The sequence below is a fragment of the Thunnus albacares genome, chromosome 22 (assembly GCF_914725855.1).
Source record: "Thunnus albacares chromosome 22, fThuAlb1.1, whole genome shotgun sequence".
NCBI classification, from domain to species: Eukaryota; Metazoa; Chordata; class Actinopteri; order Scombriformes; family Scombridae; genus Thunnus; species Thunnus albacares.
Window position 1 is genome coordinate 8261945 of NC_058127.1, and position 20035 is coordinate 8281979.

A 20035-nucleotide genomic window follows, 5' to 3' on the forward strand; every position below is an offset into this window, starting at 1 on the left:
ATTCCTTCATCTTTTCCAGAGTTGGCCCCGGATAGAGAGATCGGCAAGAGGACGAGTGTGGCGTCCCAGAGCCTGCTGTCCCATTCGTCATCCTCTCCTCTCTTCCTCTTCTTGGCCAAAAAAACTTCACTCCTTCTCTTCCATCTCTTCTCTTTCTCCTCCTCCTCTTCTTCCTCTTTGTCTGCTCTTGCAGCAGCAAAACTTTTTTTTTTTTTTTTTATCCCAACTCTTTTCTGTCCCCTTTCACTTCACTTTCTTCCTCCTCCTTCTTTTTTTTTTTTTTTTTGTTCCACCTTTGATTCCTCATGGCGTCCAAACTGAACCCGAACGTCCTGTACGTGGCGGATCCTGGCGAGTCGCTGGGGTCGCCCCAAGCGGACTCTGAAAGGACTCATATCGTGAGTACTCAGGCATGTTTAGAGCTGCAAACGGCAAGATCTTTTTTTTTTAAAAAAAAAGTTAACATATGACTCAATCAAAAAGCTGGCCGGCGACAGAGAGACGGCGCCAACTCGCCACAGAAATCATCGCAGTAGGTTTCACTTTTACATGAGGGGGGTGGGGGGAGGGGGGGGGGAAGGGAAAACTGTACGTTACCAGAGCTTGGCCTGATCATAAACAACAGAGGCAGCCCACCATCTTTCCTTTACGCTTCTAAGGAACTCTGTTACACAACTGGAGCCCTGCAGAAAAAGCCTTCACGCTTAATGAAATCACTATTTTATGTTGCTTTTAAAACAAGTTTTAACAGCTTAATCTGACCTGCGGTGCAAGACAAAAAAAAAAACCCAAAAAACTGATTTGCAGATCCAATAAAGCTACAAAGAGAGAGGAAAAAAGTAATCTGGAGTGTTTCCACATCATCTTAAAACGTACTACATTAGTAATATTTGACCGTTATCCGACCCAGATCGTGAACAACTCTTTTGTTTCTTCTCGTCTTCGCAGGCCGGAGAAGCCGGAGAAGAGTCGTCAGACAGCGACGGGGAGCAAGAGGAGACGTCGCACAAGCTGATCCGTAAAGTGTCGACCTCGGGACAGATACGGGCCAAGGTAAGAGACGCAGGAAGAAAAGGAGAATGTATATATATGTGTGTGTGTGTGTGTGTGTGTGTGTGTGTGTGCGGAGGTGGCGTCAGCTGTGTTTTATCCATTAAAAAGAGGATTCCCAGCGCTCGCAGAGCTTGTGGAATAGTTGTGAAATTTTCGAGAGGTTTTGTATCCCGACACAGGAAAAAGTCAGGAAACTGGATTAAAATCTCTTGGCAGCGTCAGGTGATGTTGTTTTTTTTTATTAAACGACTTTTTTTTATTAGAGTCGACGAAGAGCAAGCGGTGCTCGAAAACGTCACCTCGGTGCAACTTTTGCATTATAGATGGTTGGTTTTCAGCTGTTTTTTTTTTAACATTTTAGGGGTAAAAAAACCATCTTCCAGACCCCTTTGAGAGCTTTTCTGAACTTTCTACATATTAAAACAAGAAAAAAAAAAAAGCAATGTTAGCAAACTAAAGGAGGGATGAAAGTTTTAAGCTCTTAACTTGGGGGGGAAAGTCATGGAGTTTTTCATGGGAACCCTGATGAAACATTTGACCTGCTCATTTATTAAAGAGCTGATATAAAATTTAAACATCTCGCCGAAGAACGTGTGTGTGTGTGTGTGTGTGTGTGTGTGCAAAGCCGTTTGAAGGACATCACACACCATCACATTCAAATCCGCTGAAGGATCTTTTGTTTTATCTGTGTCTTACGTCTGTTCAATTGCAACTTTATCAACACTTAAATCAGGTCCTTTGATCTTATTTGTCCCCCCTCCCTCCCTCCCTCCCGCCCCCGCGTCTGAGTCTGCTGAGGTCAGCTGACTTCCTATTCAGGCTCGGCCTACTTCCTGCCTGCGTCACTCATGATGAGTTGTGTTAAAAATCTTTGACATGATCACACTTTACAGGCCTCTGAGATGTGTTTTACTGTAAGATATTAACGATTTGATATCAGCCGCTTACTGGCAAACACATACACACACACACACACACACACAAATGTGCCTCATTAGTTATTGATGAACTAATAACCGCAATGAGAAATGCAGTCTCACAGCTGACAACTGTCCAAATTATTATTGTGTGTGTGTGTGTGTGTGTGTGTGTGTGTGTGTGTGTGTGTGTGTGTGTGTGAGTGTGTGGACATTGTTCTCCATTACCTGCATCGACCGTCAACTGTAAATCACGCTCCGATCAATAGGAGACACGGGATACCCCGGCAACCCCTGTCGTCATGGGGACTGCATCCCATAATGTCAGATTTGTTCCTGCCTGCAGATGACGGTATCGGGTATCAGTCCGTTATTGATCGGCTAATCTCATCGGACACCATCGTAATGTGGGTGTTTGAGTGTGATGCGCGTGCCCCCATATAAGGAGCGTAAGAGCAATGGAGACGGTTGCCATGGAGAAATGAAGGCCGTGACCATATAGGTAATATAAAACAGAGGATTTTAATGCTATTTTCCTCTTTTAGCGTCACCTGTGTTGCTTTTTTTTTTGGTGTTTATGTGAAGTCATCCAGTAGAAAATGATGACAAGTCACTTTCAGCGCGATGATGACATCACATAGCACCCTTCCTATTGGCTGAAAGAAGCTGAAGCTAGCTCTGGCTACACATCTTGGATTCCCTCAGCTGTCAGTCAAATCTGACAACACCGTGATTAGTTCTTCGAGTGTTCACGCTTCTCTCTCTCTCTCTGTGTGTGTGTGTGTGTGTGTGTGTGTTGATTAGCTTGCGTGCACCTACAGTCATGTGATTCAGATTAAGCTAGTCATCGACTCCAGGATTATGCTTCAGTGACAACAAAAGGCCTGAGCGGATTAGTGTGCATGTGTATCCCTATTGTTTGTTTGTGTGTACATGTGGGTGAGGGCATATGTGCATCGGCACGTGTGTGTGTGTGTGTGTGTGTGTGTTCTTCCATACTTGGCTGCAGAAATATGTGTGTGTGTCTTTTTTTTTTTTTTTTTTGACATGTTGCTCCTCATTACTCCTCTCTTTACCGTCATGCGTTCGCCTCGCCTCATTTGATCGCCCGCCTGTTACTTTACTCGTTAGAACGGGCGCCCGGTCGGCGCACTTGTTAAGGAGGTGCTAATTCTTATCAACTGTGACATGACACCCTGACGCTATTAGATTAACTCAGCTCCCTCACCCACAAGTTTCCAAATAATTACACAGATGCTGCGATAGCCCTCAAACACAGGGCGTGTCATTTCCACTCTTGAGACATTCATGTTGGCTGTAATTAAATATTCTGTGTTTAGAGACGAGATTTTTTGATACTTGGGCATCAGCGGAGCGCATTTGATCTCACTGCAGTCACTCCTTGCTTGAGATTTGAGTGTTATAGCCAAAATTTTACTAAATCTGCATTTTTTTTTTTTATATATTCTTGATGCACAGTTTTACACACAACCTCATCCTTCTAGGTGTGTGTGTGTGACAAACGCTCAACCCCTGTTAATGTTTTGTTGCTTCTTCGTCGTGCACCGCAATCAAAGCGAATGTGACCTTGGAGATTTGTTAATTGGCTGACTCAGTGAAACTCTGTGAGCCTGCACGCTGTGAGACTGACGAGTTTGGATCTTAAGACCGATAGAGAGACTCTCTCTCTCTCTCTCTCTGCTGTATGTGTTTATGCTTGTTTTGATATCTTTTGTGAGAATCAGTTTGAGTTTTTGCACTGAGGTTTTTTTTAAAAAAAAAAGCTGCGTGGGCACCTGTCTGTTCCTGCAGAGAAAACAAACCTCCACCCAACCCATCCTGCCAGGAAAATAAGAAGACAGATATACAGCATGATCGGTTTTAAGATGTCAGCCTTTTTTTTTTTATATATATATATTTAAAAGCCTTGACCTTTTTTGAAATAAAGAAAACATTTTTTAACCTTGAAGCGAGCTAAAAGCGAGTAGAAATGCTTTATATCACCCCCGTTTCCATGACATTTCATATTGTTTTCCATAGCGACCGATACAAACCTACAAAGGAATGTCATGTTATTGTTCGCTGACCAGAAAACATTAAGGATTTCTATACAAATGCCATCTAACCAACTACATGACTAATCTAAAAAGAGAATGAGAGACAAACTAAACTTTATTTAGCACCATATTTGGATGCTTAGTTTACTGCACTGCTTATATTTCCAAATGTTATATTACATTCTGCACTTATCCCATGATTAGGATGCTGGACCGCCTGCTCTCTCGTCCATTATCATGCTAATTACTATCAATCACCTGCAACAGTTGTACATTTTCTGGCAGATTTGAGTCGTTCAGCTGTTCTTAATGTCTTCATAGAGTCTAAATGTTGTAAATTTTAAGTTTTTATGATGATAGAAGTACAAGTCTGTGTGTCTTTTGTGCCATAAATCAAGAAAATATGCTGCAGCTCTACATATACTAGCCAATCAATAGCATGTATTGCATCTAGATACAGTATGTGATGCTGTATTGTGGTGGAGCACAACAACATAATTCACATCCCGGTATAGTTAATCAATACCACGATGCATCTGATATGTAAATATTGCAAAAATGTTTCAGAAGCTTCTCAACTTTTAATTGTACAAGATCAAACTGAAACGTCGTGTCATCGATTTAAATACATTAACATAAACAAGAGCATCCTCTGAGTTTGCATTTGGAAATCAGCTGGTTTTTTCTTTACGTCACAGAGCAGGAACTGTTCTCGCTCCCGTTCCGGTTAAAACTTTGCAAACTGCATAGTTGCAACGTCACATTAGCTTATCTCAGTCAGACATCTTCCCTGCTATCCGTTCAGAGCAACTATCCACTGAGCAACTAAACCATTAAAACTATGCAAAGACTCTAAATGTTAACGTTTATTATGTCTTACACGACCACATGCGTGAGATATTCTTTGATGCACTTGATTTATACAACATTTACAGCTGTTTTTTTTTAGTTGTTTTAACATGTTAGCATCTAGATCTACAACTGACTGGTTAAAAAACTCAGCTCTCATCAATCTTATTTATATTTATAGTAGAATTTCTTTATATTTAACTTGGTCCAGAGCTGAATTTGTGGTGTGCCACAAGCTCTTTCTTAACTTTTTGAATGTTTGGCATCGTGTGCATTTGACCGGCAGCCAACTGACCTGGTTACACCAGGAAGTGGCACAGCGGTTTTCACCCGTGTTTATTTTTGAAACAAGTCGCCCTAGAAGCTTGGTGACGTAGTGACTACTCTCAGTTGGCAAGCTAACCACTCGCATGCTATCGAGCTAATCAGTCTGCGAGCTTCTTTCTGTTTTCTCTTCACTGTGACGTTTAATCCCCCCCCCACCACCACCCTCCTGGCGTTTTTGTTCTCATCATCATCAATCAATAAAGATATATTGAAGGATTAAAAAGAACTGTCAGTTAGCTGCTAGCTAGTTAGCCAGCAAGCTAACCAGTTTAACTGCTGGTGTGACTGGGCCTTTATACCACTATGTAGGGAAATTCAGATTTTCTTGACTGATTGGCAGATAAAACTGAGTGTTTCAGTTATATTTTTATGTGAAGTTTTTAACCTCTAGTAGTGGGACACAGGTGGCTGTAATGCGCCAAGAAGTGCAGCAGTGCGCCAACAAATGCAGAGAAGAAGAAGAAGACTGCAAGCTAGTAAACACTTCTCTTCACTGTGACGTTTAATCCCCCCCCCCGGCGTTTTTTGTTCTCATCATCATCAATCAATAAAGATATATTGAAGGATTAAAAAGAACTGTCAGTTAGCTGCTAGCTAGTTAGCCAGCAAGCTAACCAGTTTAACTGCTGGTGTGACTGGGCCTTTATACCACTATGTAGGGAAATTCATATTTTCTTGACTGATTGGCTGAGTGAGTGTTTCAGTTATATATTTATGTGAAGTTTTTAACCTCTAGTAGTGGGACACAGGTGGCTGTAATGCGCCAAGAAGTGCAGCAGCGCGCCAACAAATGCAGAGAAGAAGAAGACTGCAAGCTAGTAAACACTTCTCTTCACTGTGATGTTTAATCCCCCCCAACCCCTCCCTGGCGTTTTTGTTCTCATCATCATCAATCGATAAAGACATATTGAAGGATTAAAAAGAACTGTCAGTCAGCTGCTAGCTAGTTAGCCAGCAAGCTAACCAGTTTAACTGCTGGTGTGACTGGGCCTTTATACCACTATGTAGGGAAATTCAGATTTTCTTGACTGATTGGCAGATAAAAGTGAGTGTTTCAGTTATATTTTTATGTGAAGTTTTTAACCTCTAGTAGTGGGATACAGGTGGCTGTAATGCGCCAAGAAGTGCAGCAGCGCGCCAACAAATGCAGAGAAGAAGAAGAAGACTGCAAGCTAGTAAACACCACAGGGTTTAAAATGGCTTTAAAAATCAGCTTTGCAAATGTTTTACGAGGTATGATGCACTTTTGTTTGACCTCAAGCGTGCACACAACGTATTTTGATGAGTAACACTCGAGGTAAACTTTAGTTTCTTTACAAGAAAACTCCACAGGGTACTTTTTTTTTTTTTTTTTTTTTTTTTAAATGTAGCGTTGGCACAACTAGAAGCATTTTATGCCAACAGGAAGTAGTAGGGGTTTTTTTTTTGAGAAATTGGACATGTGATGCTGATTTTTGAGCAACAGAAACTGCCGCGCACATGCAGTAGCTTTGAGGTTTCGTGCTGTCAATCATTTTAAAAGACAGTTGCGTCACATGTTGTAACAAAGTCTGTAGTTATGTCTCCTTTATAATCAGAGTGACCTCCCTGATTCTCTGTTTTTCTTTCTTTTTTTTGTGTGTGTGTCTGTTTCTCTCTACCTCCAGGCTCAGTTGCATAAGGTTTCACACTCTTTCTTCTTCCTTTTTCCCATCCTCCTCCTCCTCCTCCTCCTCCTCCTCCTTCTCCTGTTTGCCTTGCTCTCATTTACTGTGTGGAAAATAAAGGAGACACAGGAAGAGATTGAGGCGGAAGAGCAAACAGCTTCTGTGAAGTGTGTGTGTGTGTGTTTGTGATTTGTGTGAATGCGCGACACCACCGCTGAGGCTTTGAGTAGGCCGATCACGCAAGCTGTAAGGGACGCACACACACACAAACACACACACACACACACACACACACACAGAAAAGGGCAGTCCCTTCATTATGTTTCCCTCCGATGTGAGACACAAGACATCTCTTTTTCTTTTTCTTCTGTCTCTGCACTCTTTTAATTTCTTTTTTTTTTAATAATTTCTCAGCATGTTTCCCCCCCTCGTTTGTGTCATCAATCTCGTCCTCTCCTCGCTGCTCTCCTCCGCTCCCCCATTTGTTGTATTTTCCGACAGACTCGCGAGCCTTTTTCCTACGAAAACAAAAATAAATCATTCAAAATAACACCGAAATAAACACCAGCACATTATTCTTAATCATATTCGACCATTTTTTTCCTATTTTCATCTTATTATTTTTCCAGTTTCCTATTACTCTTTTTATATTATTTTTCCCCCCCTTTTACCTTCAGATGGCCTTTTTTTAAAGATGAGAACAATCAATAACTTTTCTCTGAGACGTTTCCTTCTAAAATAGCAGCACCACTCCAGATTATATAACCGGTCGTATTTCTGGTCGTTTTTTTGAGCGGTGACCAACAGGTAACACATTTTTTTTCCATTCCTTTTGGATTTCCTGCACGCTGCTTTGGAATCAAAACCCACTATATTTGTTCCTTTTTTTATCTGCATCTCAGCTCCCAGTGCAGAAGTCTGTGTGGGTGTTCACTGCAATGGAGATGAGGACGAGTTGTGTGTGTGTGTGTGTGTGTGTGCAAGTGTGTGTGCATGTGTGTGCTTTGATTTATGCCCTTGGCTTGATGTGATACAGCTGCAATAGTGTGTGGGTCAATACTGAGAGAGAGAGAGAGAGATGGAAAGAGGAGAGATGGAGATAGACAAAAGGAGAAAATTAGTAAGTGGAAGAGAGAGAGAGAGAGAGAGAGAGAGAGAGAGAGATGGAGGCAGAGTGGAAAGTAGCAGATCCAGTGTTATATAAGAAATCCGCACAGCAAACAGACGGCTCCTAATACCCCCGTATTTACCATCACAACAGGTCGGCAGGACAGAGGAGTACGTATTTAAGATGTGTCGGTTGAGCTCCGGTCGGTACAAAGATTTTGCGCAAAACACATTGTTTTTGTGTCCTTAAGGCTGAACAAACACGCTCGACGCGCTTTTCCTACATCATAAAACATGTGCAAATACTTTCTTTATGAATGTTTTGAGACTTGTTTTTGTTTAAATTGGCTTAATTTTTTTTTTTTCTCTTCTTCTTCTTCTTCTTCTTCCTCACCCGTTTTATTGGTGATTTTCTACCTTTTTTACAACACTTTACCGCCGCAACTATGTGGAACCGAGTTAAAGCGAGTGATGTCATACAGCTGTTCCTGTCTGTTTTTTTTTTTTTTTCCTTTTTTGATAGATTTATAGCTTGTCTTTGAGGTAAATGCCAGTTTTATTTACCAACACATTGGCTGGATTTTAATCTGCTACTTATGAGATTCTTAAATCTTCATTTTCCTTCCACAAATAGAAAAACTAATAGAAAAAATAGAAAAAATGCCAAACTGAAAATACATACATATGGAAAAAAGAGAGAGAGAGAGAGAGAGAGAAGTCTGGAAATGGAAACTTACAATAAAAACAAAAAAAGAAATTGTCAAAATCACCGACCAGATGTTAACAGCCAAAGCAAGAATGTCCTAAAAATGCTAAAAATGGAAGCTTAAGTAGCTTTAACAAGCTAAAAAAGATCCCCTCCAGACATGTTTTAAGATGTATATAAAATACTAGACTTTGATTGATAATGTTGCGTCTAATGTGGTTTTTTTGAACATAAAAAAAAAAAAAAAAAAAAAAGGATCAATTATCTTGTTAAAATCCTTAAAATGACATCTCCTCCTTCTCCCTCATTAAAAAAAAAAAAAAAAATCTCTGAATGTGCAAATGTTTTTCATTTTAAAAGTTTAACTGCTGGACACAAGATGTCTCTTATTTTACCGTTCTCAGTGTGTGTGTGTGTGTGTGTGTGTGTGTGTGTGTGTGTGTGCACAACGGAGGCTTCACTTGTGTAGTTGTGATGTCACAAATCCTGCTCACCTTTTTTTTTTTTTTTAATTAAACTTTCCCTCTTCAGCAGATGAATATGAAAACCGTTTACTAGTTTCAAACTCTGCACAGTGAAACCGAAACATCCGAGTTGAATGAACGAGAAGCAGGAGAGGTCCTTTAACTCAAGATCAAAAACGTGTAGGTGATAATGGAGACCAGATTAGTTGCATGCTCAATTGCTGAGTAAATCATGACCACAAACGCTCATAACGCAGATGCAGATTAATTGTTCTGTTCGCTCCGTAGCCAACTCAAACCCCCCAGAGACATGTGCCAGAAATGTGTATCGCTGCGCTACGTCTGTGCTGGTAGAACACAAGATACAAACAACATGGGACCCACTCATAAAAATATCTCTCCACAGATCATTAGTGGCTAAAACCTCAACATAGTACCTTTTTTTTTTTTTTTGTTTAAATGCAAAGCATCAGAGCCAGAAAACCACAACACCTACTGACAAGTGCCAAATACCAGTGAAATTGCGAAGAATTCAACATTTCCTCACAGGATAAAGATCTGAAATACTTGTTATCTGCAGCTTTTTGGTCTTGTGACTGTTTGACTCACGCTCTTTGTGAATCGTTAAAGGCGAACGACGGAGCTCCTCGGCTCCCGATTGGCCGCTTCGTCGTGTCGCTTGTACACAAAACTGTACCCGAAACTTCACCACGTTCCTCTTTTTTTTTTTGGGTGAGTAAAAAGTAAACTGCAGCTCATCAACATATCAAATTATCTTTTAATCACCTTCATCTATCTCTAAACCGCAAGCTGTCAGTTATTAAAACTCTAAAGGCATGAATTCGAAAGAAACATTTATTAATTAAAACATGTTTCTTGGCAGGTAGGTGCGGCAGTCGAGCCAAAAAGTTAATTTCTGGAGCGCAAAAACGTCCACAGAGAGGTTTTAAAAACTAGCTGCTAGCTGTTGGGGGGGGGGGGGGGGGGGGAAATATAATAGCAGCTGTTCATATGTTGTTTATGTCTTTAATTTTATCCCTTAATTATATTCTTTTAATATCAATGGTTATAGCTTCAAAGATGTTTTAAGAATAAATATTGTGTTTCCCAGCATGCCCCATAGATCCATAACCAGCTCCAGTATCACTGCTTGAACTTTTATAGGTAATCTATGATAAAGCTCCTAACATGACATGATCCACAATGGAGACAGAGCACGTATTTATTGATTAGCTATAATGAAATTACTGTACGCGGGCTGTTAATCGCACACGCACGAGTGTACTCAGCCGTGCACATTGACACACACGTGTTTATTTAGGTCACTTTTAGGGGACTTTACATAGACCTACATTCACTTCCTGTAGACTTATTCTAACCCTAACCAGAACAGCTACTTGCCTAGACCTAACCCTAACCTTCACCAGTGACCCAACTGGGGCTTTTTTCCCCCATCGGACAAGTCGTCCCCATTTAACTGGTGAGTCTGTGTGTCCCCTAAAGGTAGGCTAAGTCAGACCCACACACACACACACACACACACACACACACACACACACACACACAGAGTCTAAATGCTGAGCTGGTCTGTCTCCCTGACTTACTGGTGTTTTGTTAACTGGAGCCTTCCAACTCACTTTCTATTGATTTGACCTCATGTTCTCTCGGGACGTCAGACCGTCCAATCAGGACTCGTCACGGTCACAGAAAGCAGGAAGTCATTCAGAAACTCCACTTTACATCCAAAGAGAGTAGGAAGTCCTTAAAAGGCTCTGAAGAGAAAGAGTTTATGTGTGTTAAACATTGTTTAACATTCATTTTCTAGGATAAATAATCATTTTCAGTCATTTAATTGTGGAGAAACTCACTATGATGTAGAATATGTGTGTAAAGTTTTGCAAATTTAAAGAATACAACATAAAATAAAGATGAAACACACACAACTAAACCATTTTCTAGAACTGAAACTGAAAAACTGCTTTTTATCTATCAACAGCACGAAGCTCAAAAAGCTTTTTTGTCACTTTTTTTTTTTTTTTTGAGAATTTATATTATTTTTAAAAAGAGGAACAGTGTTTTCAGACATGGTTTCACTTCCCCGTCTCTATTTTTACCTTTTTTTTTTTTTTTTTTCAGTGTTTATCTTCTTTGTCCCTCCTTATTTGAATTCCTCTGTTTCATTGTCGCCACCTGGTTGCGCTTTATTCCTCCCGCCTTGATCTCTACGTGCTCCCTCTCTTCTCTCCTCTCTGACCCTCCGTCGTTCATCATCCCGTCCTCTCTCCGTTTCTCTCTCCTTTCATCCTGTCCTCCCTTCATCTGTCTGTCACGCTGTTGCTTCATACTGCTGCTTCTTTTTTTTTTCCTCTATACTTTAAGTTTCTATTTTATGTCCAGTCACTCTTTCACCGTTTGTCTCACTTACTTCCTTAATTACAAAAAAAAAAAAAAAGGAATCAATATCCATCAGATGTGGGTGAAACGGTACATGAAAAGACGTTTCTGGCTTGTTCCTGTTTTTAAAAGGTCTTTTTTTTTTTTATCATTTGTAACTGATTCAATCAGTGAAGGACGTTTGAATACTGGTGATAAAACAGTCAACTCAAAGTCTGTTTTACTGGCTTGTTTCAGGGCTTTCAATCATATCACACAGTCTTCATCAGCGGGTGGAGTTTGCTCTGTTGTTGAGCTTGACGGGTCGAGGCCGACCTTAACTTTTATGCCAACACAAAGTGTGAAACGTTTGAACATCTACGACAACTTAGCAAATTCCAGCCGTGCGATGTGGTCGAAAGCTCTGCAAAAAAGCCAGTCAGTGGAGCTTGAGCGGAGATGTTGTTGTCACCTGCTTTTGTGAGCTGCTCAATCCCAAAATTTCTTCTTTCTGTGAATGTTATTTAGCCCACAAGATTCGCAGGAGAACCCCACCCGCCTGGTTCTTCAGGGTGACTAAAACAAACATGATTTAAACGCTAACGATGTTTTCACACGACTGGATGTAAATAAGAGGTCTGGTACTCTTCCACCAGGCTTGTTTCCTTTCAAGTTATGCTAACTAGAGCTACAATTAGCTGATTAGCAACAATTTTGATAATTGGATAATTGTTTTATTGATCTTTTAAGCAAATATTCCAAAAATTGTCTGTTTTTTCCTTCTGAAATGTGATGATTTAATACTTTTTCTTTGTCATACATGATAGTAAACTGATTTTATCGAAGCATGAGCCTCCTAAAACGTTTGAAATAAACTTACATTTTGCAGTAATCATTTCAAAGTAAAAGCAAAACTAAATAAAGGAATTAGCAGCTAACTGCGTTATTAATTCACCGCAGGCACCTCGCTGGCTTAACAAATTAGCTGCTCATTACTAAATTATCATGATCTTTGTTTTTGTGTTTCAAGTTGCCTCCTCCAGAGAGCAAATTCTTTCACTTTTCTCTTTTTTAATGAGGTACACCTCTGAGAGCTTTGTTTGGTAATTACACATAATTATTTGACCCGTGTCTGAGAACTATCTATCATCGATGGTTAATGAATAGTCTGGTAAACAAAGGTAAATATCAAAAAATACAAACAAAAACATCATCAACAGGTCCCCAAATGCACAGTCAATAATTAGGCCTAAATGTTGCAAACATGTATAAGTGTTGACCCACAATGAATGCTGGGAAATGTAGTTTTGACTCACTTTCTTTCAGGACTTTGCAAAGCTGCTTCACTTCCTTTTTTTATGCATCGGCACGCTTCTACTTACCGTGATGAATGTCGTACATGAGCATCACAAAGATTTATATCAGCAGCGAAAGGTTTAGGTGAGTTGAGATGCCACAACATCCCTGTATTGATCTCACTCCATCTCTCCATCTCCTCCTCCTCCTCCTCCTCCTCCTGCTGTTTTTTCTTCCTCTTTTTTTCTGTCAGTCTTTCTCTTCCAACCTCCCTGTCTTGTCTTTTTTTCCTCTCCATCATGCCCTGTCATCCCTCCTCCCTCCCGTGTCTGCAAAATTTAAACCACCATTAGGCTTCAGTCTGCAACAGGCCATTAAGGAGAGTGTGTGTGTGTGTGTGTGTGTGCGTGTGTGTGTGTGTGTGTGCGTGCGTGCGTGCAGGAAGAGTTATCTACAGCGGCTGTGTCTAACATAGTGACACTCACTTTGGAAATGTGCTAATGACGAGGAGACAACAATATCTCTAGTGTGTGTGTGTGTATGTGTGTGTGTGTGTGTGTAGTCACTAATGAACTAATGTGTGCTCTGTCAGTAGCAGCTGTGTGTGTGTATGTGTGTGTGTGTGTGTGTGTGTTTGTGTTATCACTAATGAGCGAACACATTCTCAGTCTTGACAGGTGTGCGTTTGTCTGTGTTTGCATGTACGTGTGTATGTGTGTGCAAAACCGCTAATGTGCTAACGTGTGTTATCCATCAGTGGAAGGTGTGTGTGCGCGTGCGTGCGTGTGTGTGTGTGTGTGTGTGCGCCCACAGGCGTGCTGTTCATCTCTCCCTTGTATCTCTGTCTTCTGTCTGCTGGCTAATGGAGACTGACATCAAAGCGTGACTTTTGACGTGTTTGTCTTTTCTATGTCAGCGGGTGATGATATTCACACGGCTAGCTCAGTTAGCTAAAGCTACATGGCTAAAAACTGAGCAATAAAGCACATTTTACATAATGTTTCCACCATATTGTCCTTTTTAAACTCTGCATTTAAAGGCGCTGCATGTGACTTTTTAAAAATAAACAAATCTCTCTGGACTGTTACTTCATAAACATCCTTCCAGTCATAGAAAATTTCAAGTTCACTGCAGTGTCTTTTAAGCAATGAGACGTGCTAGTAGAGTTTTAAAGGTGCAACATGAGCTTTCAGCACAAACACAAACATTTGTTGTCCAGGTGAAGGTTTTTTTTGGGGGGATGAGGCAACGTTAAAATTGAGCATGAAGGTTAATTCCTGACTTTGGAAACAGTAGTTTGCTAAATATATTGTAAAAAACTTAATTCAAGGTCCACTCTCTAACTTTTGCCAGAGCTCTGAAAGCTTTGTAAAAACCAAGGTTGAAAATGTTTGGCTTCATGTTTTCAGTGTTTGACTGACAGCCGTTCAAGGTCCACGTCAACGATTGTTCAACGTTTGTGTTGGATTTTCTACATCTGAAGACGGACTTGAAGTTAAGTTCAGAAGGTCTTGAAACAGTTTTCTGTGCTGATAAAGACTCTTTAAGGACGTTTTCAGACCTTTCGCTCCGGTTTGAATCAGCGGACGAGTTAATAAACTTGATTTCTGTTGGTTCGGTTTCTTTTCACACAGAGAAAACTCAAAATGCATCCCTACAAACCGCGTAACTGTTGATTTTGCACCTCTGTGCGGTTGTTTTGGTCGACACCCGGGTACAATTGCAAACGAATCGCATCATTATTTGAGGAAAACAAAACCAGAGTCTGGTGTAGCTGAACTGAACACCTTTTTGAAAACACAATTAGTTTCCACAAGAACTTGTTCCCACAAACCTAACTTTCACTCTTTTAAACAATAAATCTTTAAGCCCAAATTACTGCAAATGTTCTTCAATTGAAGCTCTTAAATAGTTAAAGCCGTTATTGAACCAGCAAGTGAGATTTGCTGAGAAAGCTGCTCCAGTTTCTTGCTGAGCAAACGGAGCCAAAGCTTCTTCAAAAACGGATGAAACGAGACCGTAAACAAACACTTAATTAACCAGACTGAGCCCTGTCCATCAATACAAGTTATCCGTAACACGTTGTTGCATTATTAAAAGTAACTTTGGTGTGGTGGTGCACACGCACACAAAAACAGAAGCAACAACTTTGTTTTGCATGTTTTTGAATATTATGCAAAGATCCGCCGCCGAGTGTTGTGAAACAAAACTGCAAGTCATGTTACTTTCAAACCGGGGGAAAGAAAAAAAAAAAAAAAAAAATGGCAGAAATAACTCTTAAAAACGAACAAATATCACATGCATCGATGCTCTTTGCTACCACTGAACAGCTCGGTGCACGTCAGGTCGCTGTAGTATTTGTCTATTTTTGAGACAGCGGAGCCACAACACTTCCTCTGACGCTCCGCTGTTAGACTTTGCCCTGTCAGGGTGTCGGCCTTTTTTTTATTTATTTATTTATTTTTTTTAAAAAAGTTCACACTTCTGCTTCTTCTTCTTCTTCTCTCTCTATATATCTGTATTTCTTCCTTCCCAGCTTCCCTGTTTTGTTTATTTGTCTTCTTTCTCTTTCCTTGTTTTGTTTTTACGCCTCTATGCACCTTTTTAAAACCGTGCTATCTCTTCATCTTCCTCTCTCTGTGTGTGTGTGTGTGTGTGTGTCCAAAAATAGACTCTGGTTTTTCGTCTGTGTCTCTCTCCTCTCTCTTTCTCTCTCTCACTGGAAACCTCTTTAACAGGAAGTAAGAGATAGTCACCACAAACACACACTTGCTTTTGTGCCGCCCCTCAAAAATCAGACAAGTTTTTATCAGCCGAATGATACTTTTTGACGCCCCACGACTTTGCAAAATCAGCGTTTGTTTTTTTTTTTTTTTTGACCTGTTTGTGTGTATGCGTGGGACACGTACATGTGTGTGATTGGTTGGTGTGTGTGTGTGTGTGTGTGTGTGTGTGTGCTGTCACATCCCCGCTGACTTGAAGTACCACATGAAGAGTAACAGTCTGAGTCAGCAGCATGAAAAAACACATCTGTTAATGACACTTGATGTAAAGACGGCAGAGTGGGTGAGTGTTTGAGAGCTACTGTTACTTCCACCTCTACATTTTTCTACAATTACACTCATGTGTTATCATTTATTATCTGCTGCTGTGATGATGAACATCTTTTAATAATACAATAAGGTGCTGGGTGGTGCTCAAGATCTGAGGTTTGAGAAACTGAGCATCCCTAAAAAAAAAAAAAATGTGAGAAAATGTGAGAAAATAACACATTTCATAGTGTATTTATCCAACTATGTGTATTTTTCTTGGTTGTGTCAGTTAGACAAGGCTGCAAGAAAAGTGTTTGATGTGAGACACCGTGTGTGTGTTTGTGTAATGAACCCGAGTTGGCGTTTAGTTCACTTCCTGCCGTGTGTGAAGCGCGGGAGGGTTCCCCTCTGTGTTCCCTGTTGGTTATTGTGATCTTGGCAGTAATAAAGACTTTAATGGTTTTGTATTGTGTCGTGTTAGATGCATAATAACATCCCCTTTTTTTTAATATTTGTATGCCTGGCTGACTGTATGTACTGTATGTACAGTCATTTACAGCAGTTACAGTTAACTAAGTCTTTGTTTTTAAAGACTGCAGCTACAAGAGTTTTGATTTTAAAATGTGGTTTCAGTGTGACAAATAACTGACGACTAACTAATGAGAGCGTTGAGTCGATTATAATAGACTATATAACCTGCAAACAAGTTAAAACCTAAAACAGGTCCTCTTCCCCGCCCAGGCCTTTAATGGCTCGCTGTAGACTGCAGTGCTGCAGTGTTTCCCTCAGGTTGACTGCTTCAGGGTGGTGACAGCAGGGGGTTTGGGGGGTTGGGGAAGGGGGGGGGGTTGGGGAAGGGGGGGGGTGGGGGGGGGGTACACTGAGCAAAACTAACTCAGCATCCAGACGTTTCTCCGCTCTCTGATTAGGAGCGGCTGAGATCGACGCTAAAATGAGAACAGCCGGTCTACCTTTAAGGTCAGTCGACCGTAAAGGTCTCGTATTGTACAAAATAAGATTTCCACTTCCTGTTTGATTATAACGTAGGTGTCGGGTGCTATAAACATACTGTGAAAGTATCAAAATGGAAAAATGCACACACAGCTCATACTCAGAAACTGTGCCTTTTTAAAAACGAGCCGCTCGGACTTCCGTAAGGTTGTGATGTCGCAACTGAGAGACCCCCCCCACCCCCCCCGCCCCCTCCCCCCCACCTGCCCCTCCCTTCCTGAAATTTATGTCATTTTCCTAATTGATGTGCACTCATTTCATTTCAGCTCAGTGTGAGAGTCTCTGCTGCATTTTTCTGTCATTTATGGTCACACTAGTTTCTCTCCACTGCTCTCTGCGTCGTACTGCGGGCGGGGCTTAACTCCCCCCTCCACACACACACACACACACACACACACACACACACACACACACACACGGAGCGGAGCAGAGGAGAGACAATCAGTCGTGGAGGAAACGCTGTGCAGTTGTTGGATGTCAGGAAGCAAATTTGTCATTTGCACAGCCTTCCAAAGGTAGGAAAACATTATCCTCAGCGGCGGCGGACGTTGCGGTTTACTGGTGAGTTTAACCCAGTAGACCTGGTTTTACCTGCAGTAGCTAAAGAAGGCTGTTACCTGTGGTCGGCCTGGGCGTGCATCACTCAGAAAACAGCCAATCAGAAGAGAGAGAGGAGCATTGAGCAGACATATAACAATCTGTTCCTGCTGAAGCTCCAGAGAGAAGCTTGAGAGAGGAGATGTAAAACTATACTGAGATGGTTTTTGTTGCTTAAAACCACAAAAATATCTTCTTATGGATATCAAAACAGATAAAACCTGGACCTTTAGCTCAGGCTAACACATTGTCACTCACTTCAGGGGCTAACATCACTTTAACAACATGTGATGAAACAACAAACGAGACTTTCTTGAGAAGCTGCACCACAGCCTGTACTGTACATTTTACAGTTGCCAGTCTGACAACTTTTCCTCTGCGATGCAACGCTCGCATTCAACGTCACTTTTCTGCCACTCGCTCGCTCTCTCTCACACTCGCTTAACCACACACACACACACACACACACATCACGCATTGCCCTTAGTCCTACAACACAGAGGTCGACTCATGTTTCAGAGTTTCAGAGCAGCAAAGGCTCCCGAACGCTACCGATTTTCCAAATGAATGGATATTTGATGTTATTTCTGGCATTAAAAAAAGATTTTTTCTGGCCTGTCGGGGGTTCTCGTCGGTCTGGCCGCTCGCCACGCCTGTACTATTATAGAGGAAACACTATAAAGTCATGTCGAGGGTTTTTTTTTTTTACAGTTTTTAAGGATAAGAGGTCATAGGGGAAAGAAAAATATTTAAAGTAGAGAAGCAGAGCACTTAAGGTGAGAACAAAGAGCAGTAAATTTTCATTTTTGGCTGTAAAAAAAAACAAAAGAAAAACAAAGTATTACAAGGATTTGTTAAGTCAGATGTCACCGCCTGCTACAGAAATCGTTGCACGGGTCTAAGAAGGTCATTGATTGCAGAAACTGTCCTGACTTATCAGTGAAACTTACTGGAAACAAGAGTGTGTGTGTGTGTGTGTGTGTGTGTGTGTGTGTGAGTAAAATCGAGATCGACCGAGAGCTACACTGGCAGTCAGGGTGACTGTACTGGAAGGATGTGGCTTTCCCTTCTAAAAACAACATATTTTATTTTTACACAGCTCTCTCTCACTCTCTCACACTCTCTCTCTCTCTCTCTCTCTCTTTGTGTATGTGTGTGTGTGAGAGTGAAACAGAGGTTTGTAAAAGAAAGAATCTTTTCATAACGAAAGAGAGCTATAGATAGACGCACGCAGACAGAAACAGATAGTAGATATTATCGCTCGATAAGAGAACAGAAGAAAGAGCTGCAAATGAATTTCCTTCCCCCCCTTTTTTTTTTAATTTTTTTTTATTTGTGTTATAGATTTTCTGGAGTGAATCTATTAAAGACTATAAAATAGTAGGGAATTACCCCGCTCTGTTCTCTCATCATACCCCCCCCCCGGCCCCTTTTTTATTACCGCCGTCTCGCTCGCCGCTGAGTTACCGAACGACTCGGCCGTATGAAAAGCAGCAACGATTTCATTACAGTTGATTTATTATGACTTTGACGACGCATCGAGCGTAAAAAAAGAAAAAAAAAAGAAAACAATTAAAAGTTATCGTGTGACCTTCGCTGTTCCTTCTCCAACAACTGTTTCAGGGGAAAAACAACCCCGACTCAAAGTACATTTATTGGCTTTTTCCAGAGCTTTCGGCTCCGGTGTTCATTAGTAGATGACCAGTCTCAATAGATGTTATGATTTCACCCGTAACACTTAAAGGACTCCGTTCTCGGCCTGTGAATAGTAGAAAATCTGAACTCAAGGTCCACTTTTCTGTAGCTTTTAGCAGAAACGGTTAAAAGTTAGATGGTAAAATGCTAAAATTCTCTGGTTCCAGCATCTTAAATGTGAATATTTCTGGTTTCTTTAGTCTTCTATGATAGTAAACTGAATATCTTTGGGTTGAGGACTGGTAATCGGGATAAAACAAGACATTTTTTGTTGCATCTTTGGGCTTTGGGAGACAGTGATTGACATTTTTCACAATTTTCTGACATTTTATAAGCCAAACAACTGATGGATAGTAAAATTATCTCAAGAAAAAAGCTAGTAAGTGAAGTTTGAGTCAGGATTATTTTGTCTAGAGCTGCACTGATTAGTCGATAGTCAGAAATTTAATCTCCAACTATTCTGATAATGGTTTTGGGTGTTTTTTTTAAGGAAAATTTCTAAAATTCTTTGGTTGCAGCTCTAAAATGTGAATATTTTCTGTTTTCTTTCGCCCTCTGTGATAGTAAACTTTAATATCTTTGGGTTGTTGACTGTTGGTCAGGAAAAAACAAGACTAAACCAGCGGCATCGCGAGGCAAATTTTTCCGCATTTGATTTTGTTTGCTTATACGACACTGACGCAAGTCGCGGTGTCGCGTTTCAGGCGCCGCTCGTCAATGCAAATCCATTTTGAAACGAACAAATTCAAATAAGGAAGACTCCCAATCACTTTCCTTTGTAAACGCTCACGCCTATCTCTAGAAAATTTGGCTGTATACAAATAAAATGTTGGTTTCATTCTGCTGCTAATGTGTTTTGGCCAGACTGTTGGAGATCTGTGCTTTATTTAAGACACACATGTAGG

At 40.8% G+C, this 20035-nt stretch overlaps 1 protein-coding gene and 1 long non-coding RNA gene across 5 annotated transcripts in view; both read left to right on the forward strand.

The window, feature by feature from the left end:
* Positions 1–107, forward strand: part of LOC122973976 — a 1982-nt gene extending 1875 nt beyond the window's left edge. The window contains exon 2 of the long non-coding RNA XR_006400190.1: positions 20–107. This is a non-coding gene — a long non-coding RNA (uncharacterized LOC122973976). The remainder of the gene's footprint in view (positions 1–19) is intronic.
* Positions 108–220: 113 nt separating this feature from the next.
* si:dkey-172j4.3 (diacylglycerol kinase eta) overlaps positions 221–20035 on the forward strand; it is a 92539-nt gene continuing 72724 nt past the window's right edge. For all 4 annotated transcript variants that reach the window (XM_044341274.1, XM_044341275.1, XM_044341276.1 and 1 more), the window contains exons 1-2: positions 221–398; positions 949–1053. In XM_044341274.1, coding sequence (XP_044197209.1) covers positions 306–398; positions 949–1053 — 198 coding nt within the window. In that variant the 5' untranslated portion in view covers positions 221–305. The remainder of the gene's footprint in view (positions 399–948; positions 1054–20035) is intronic.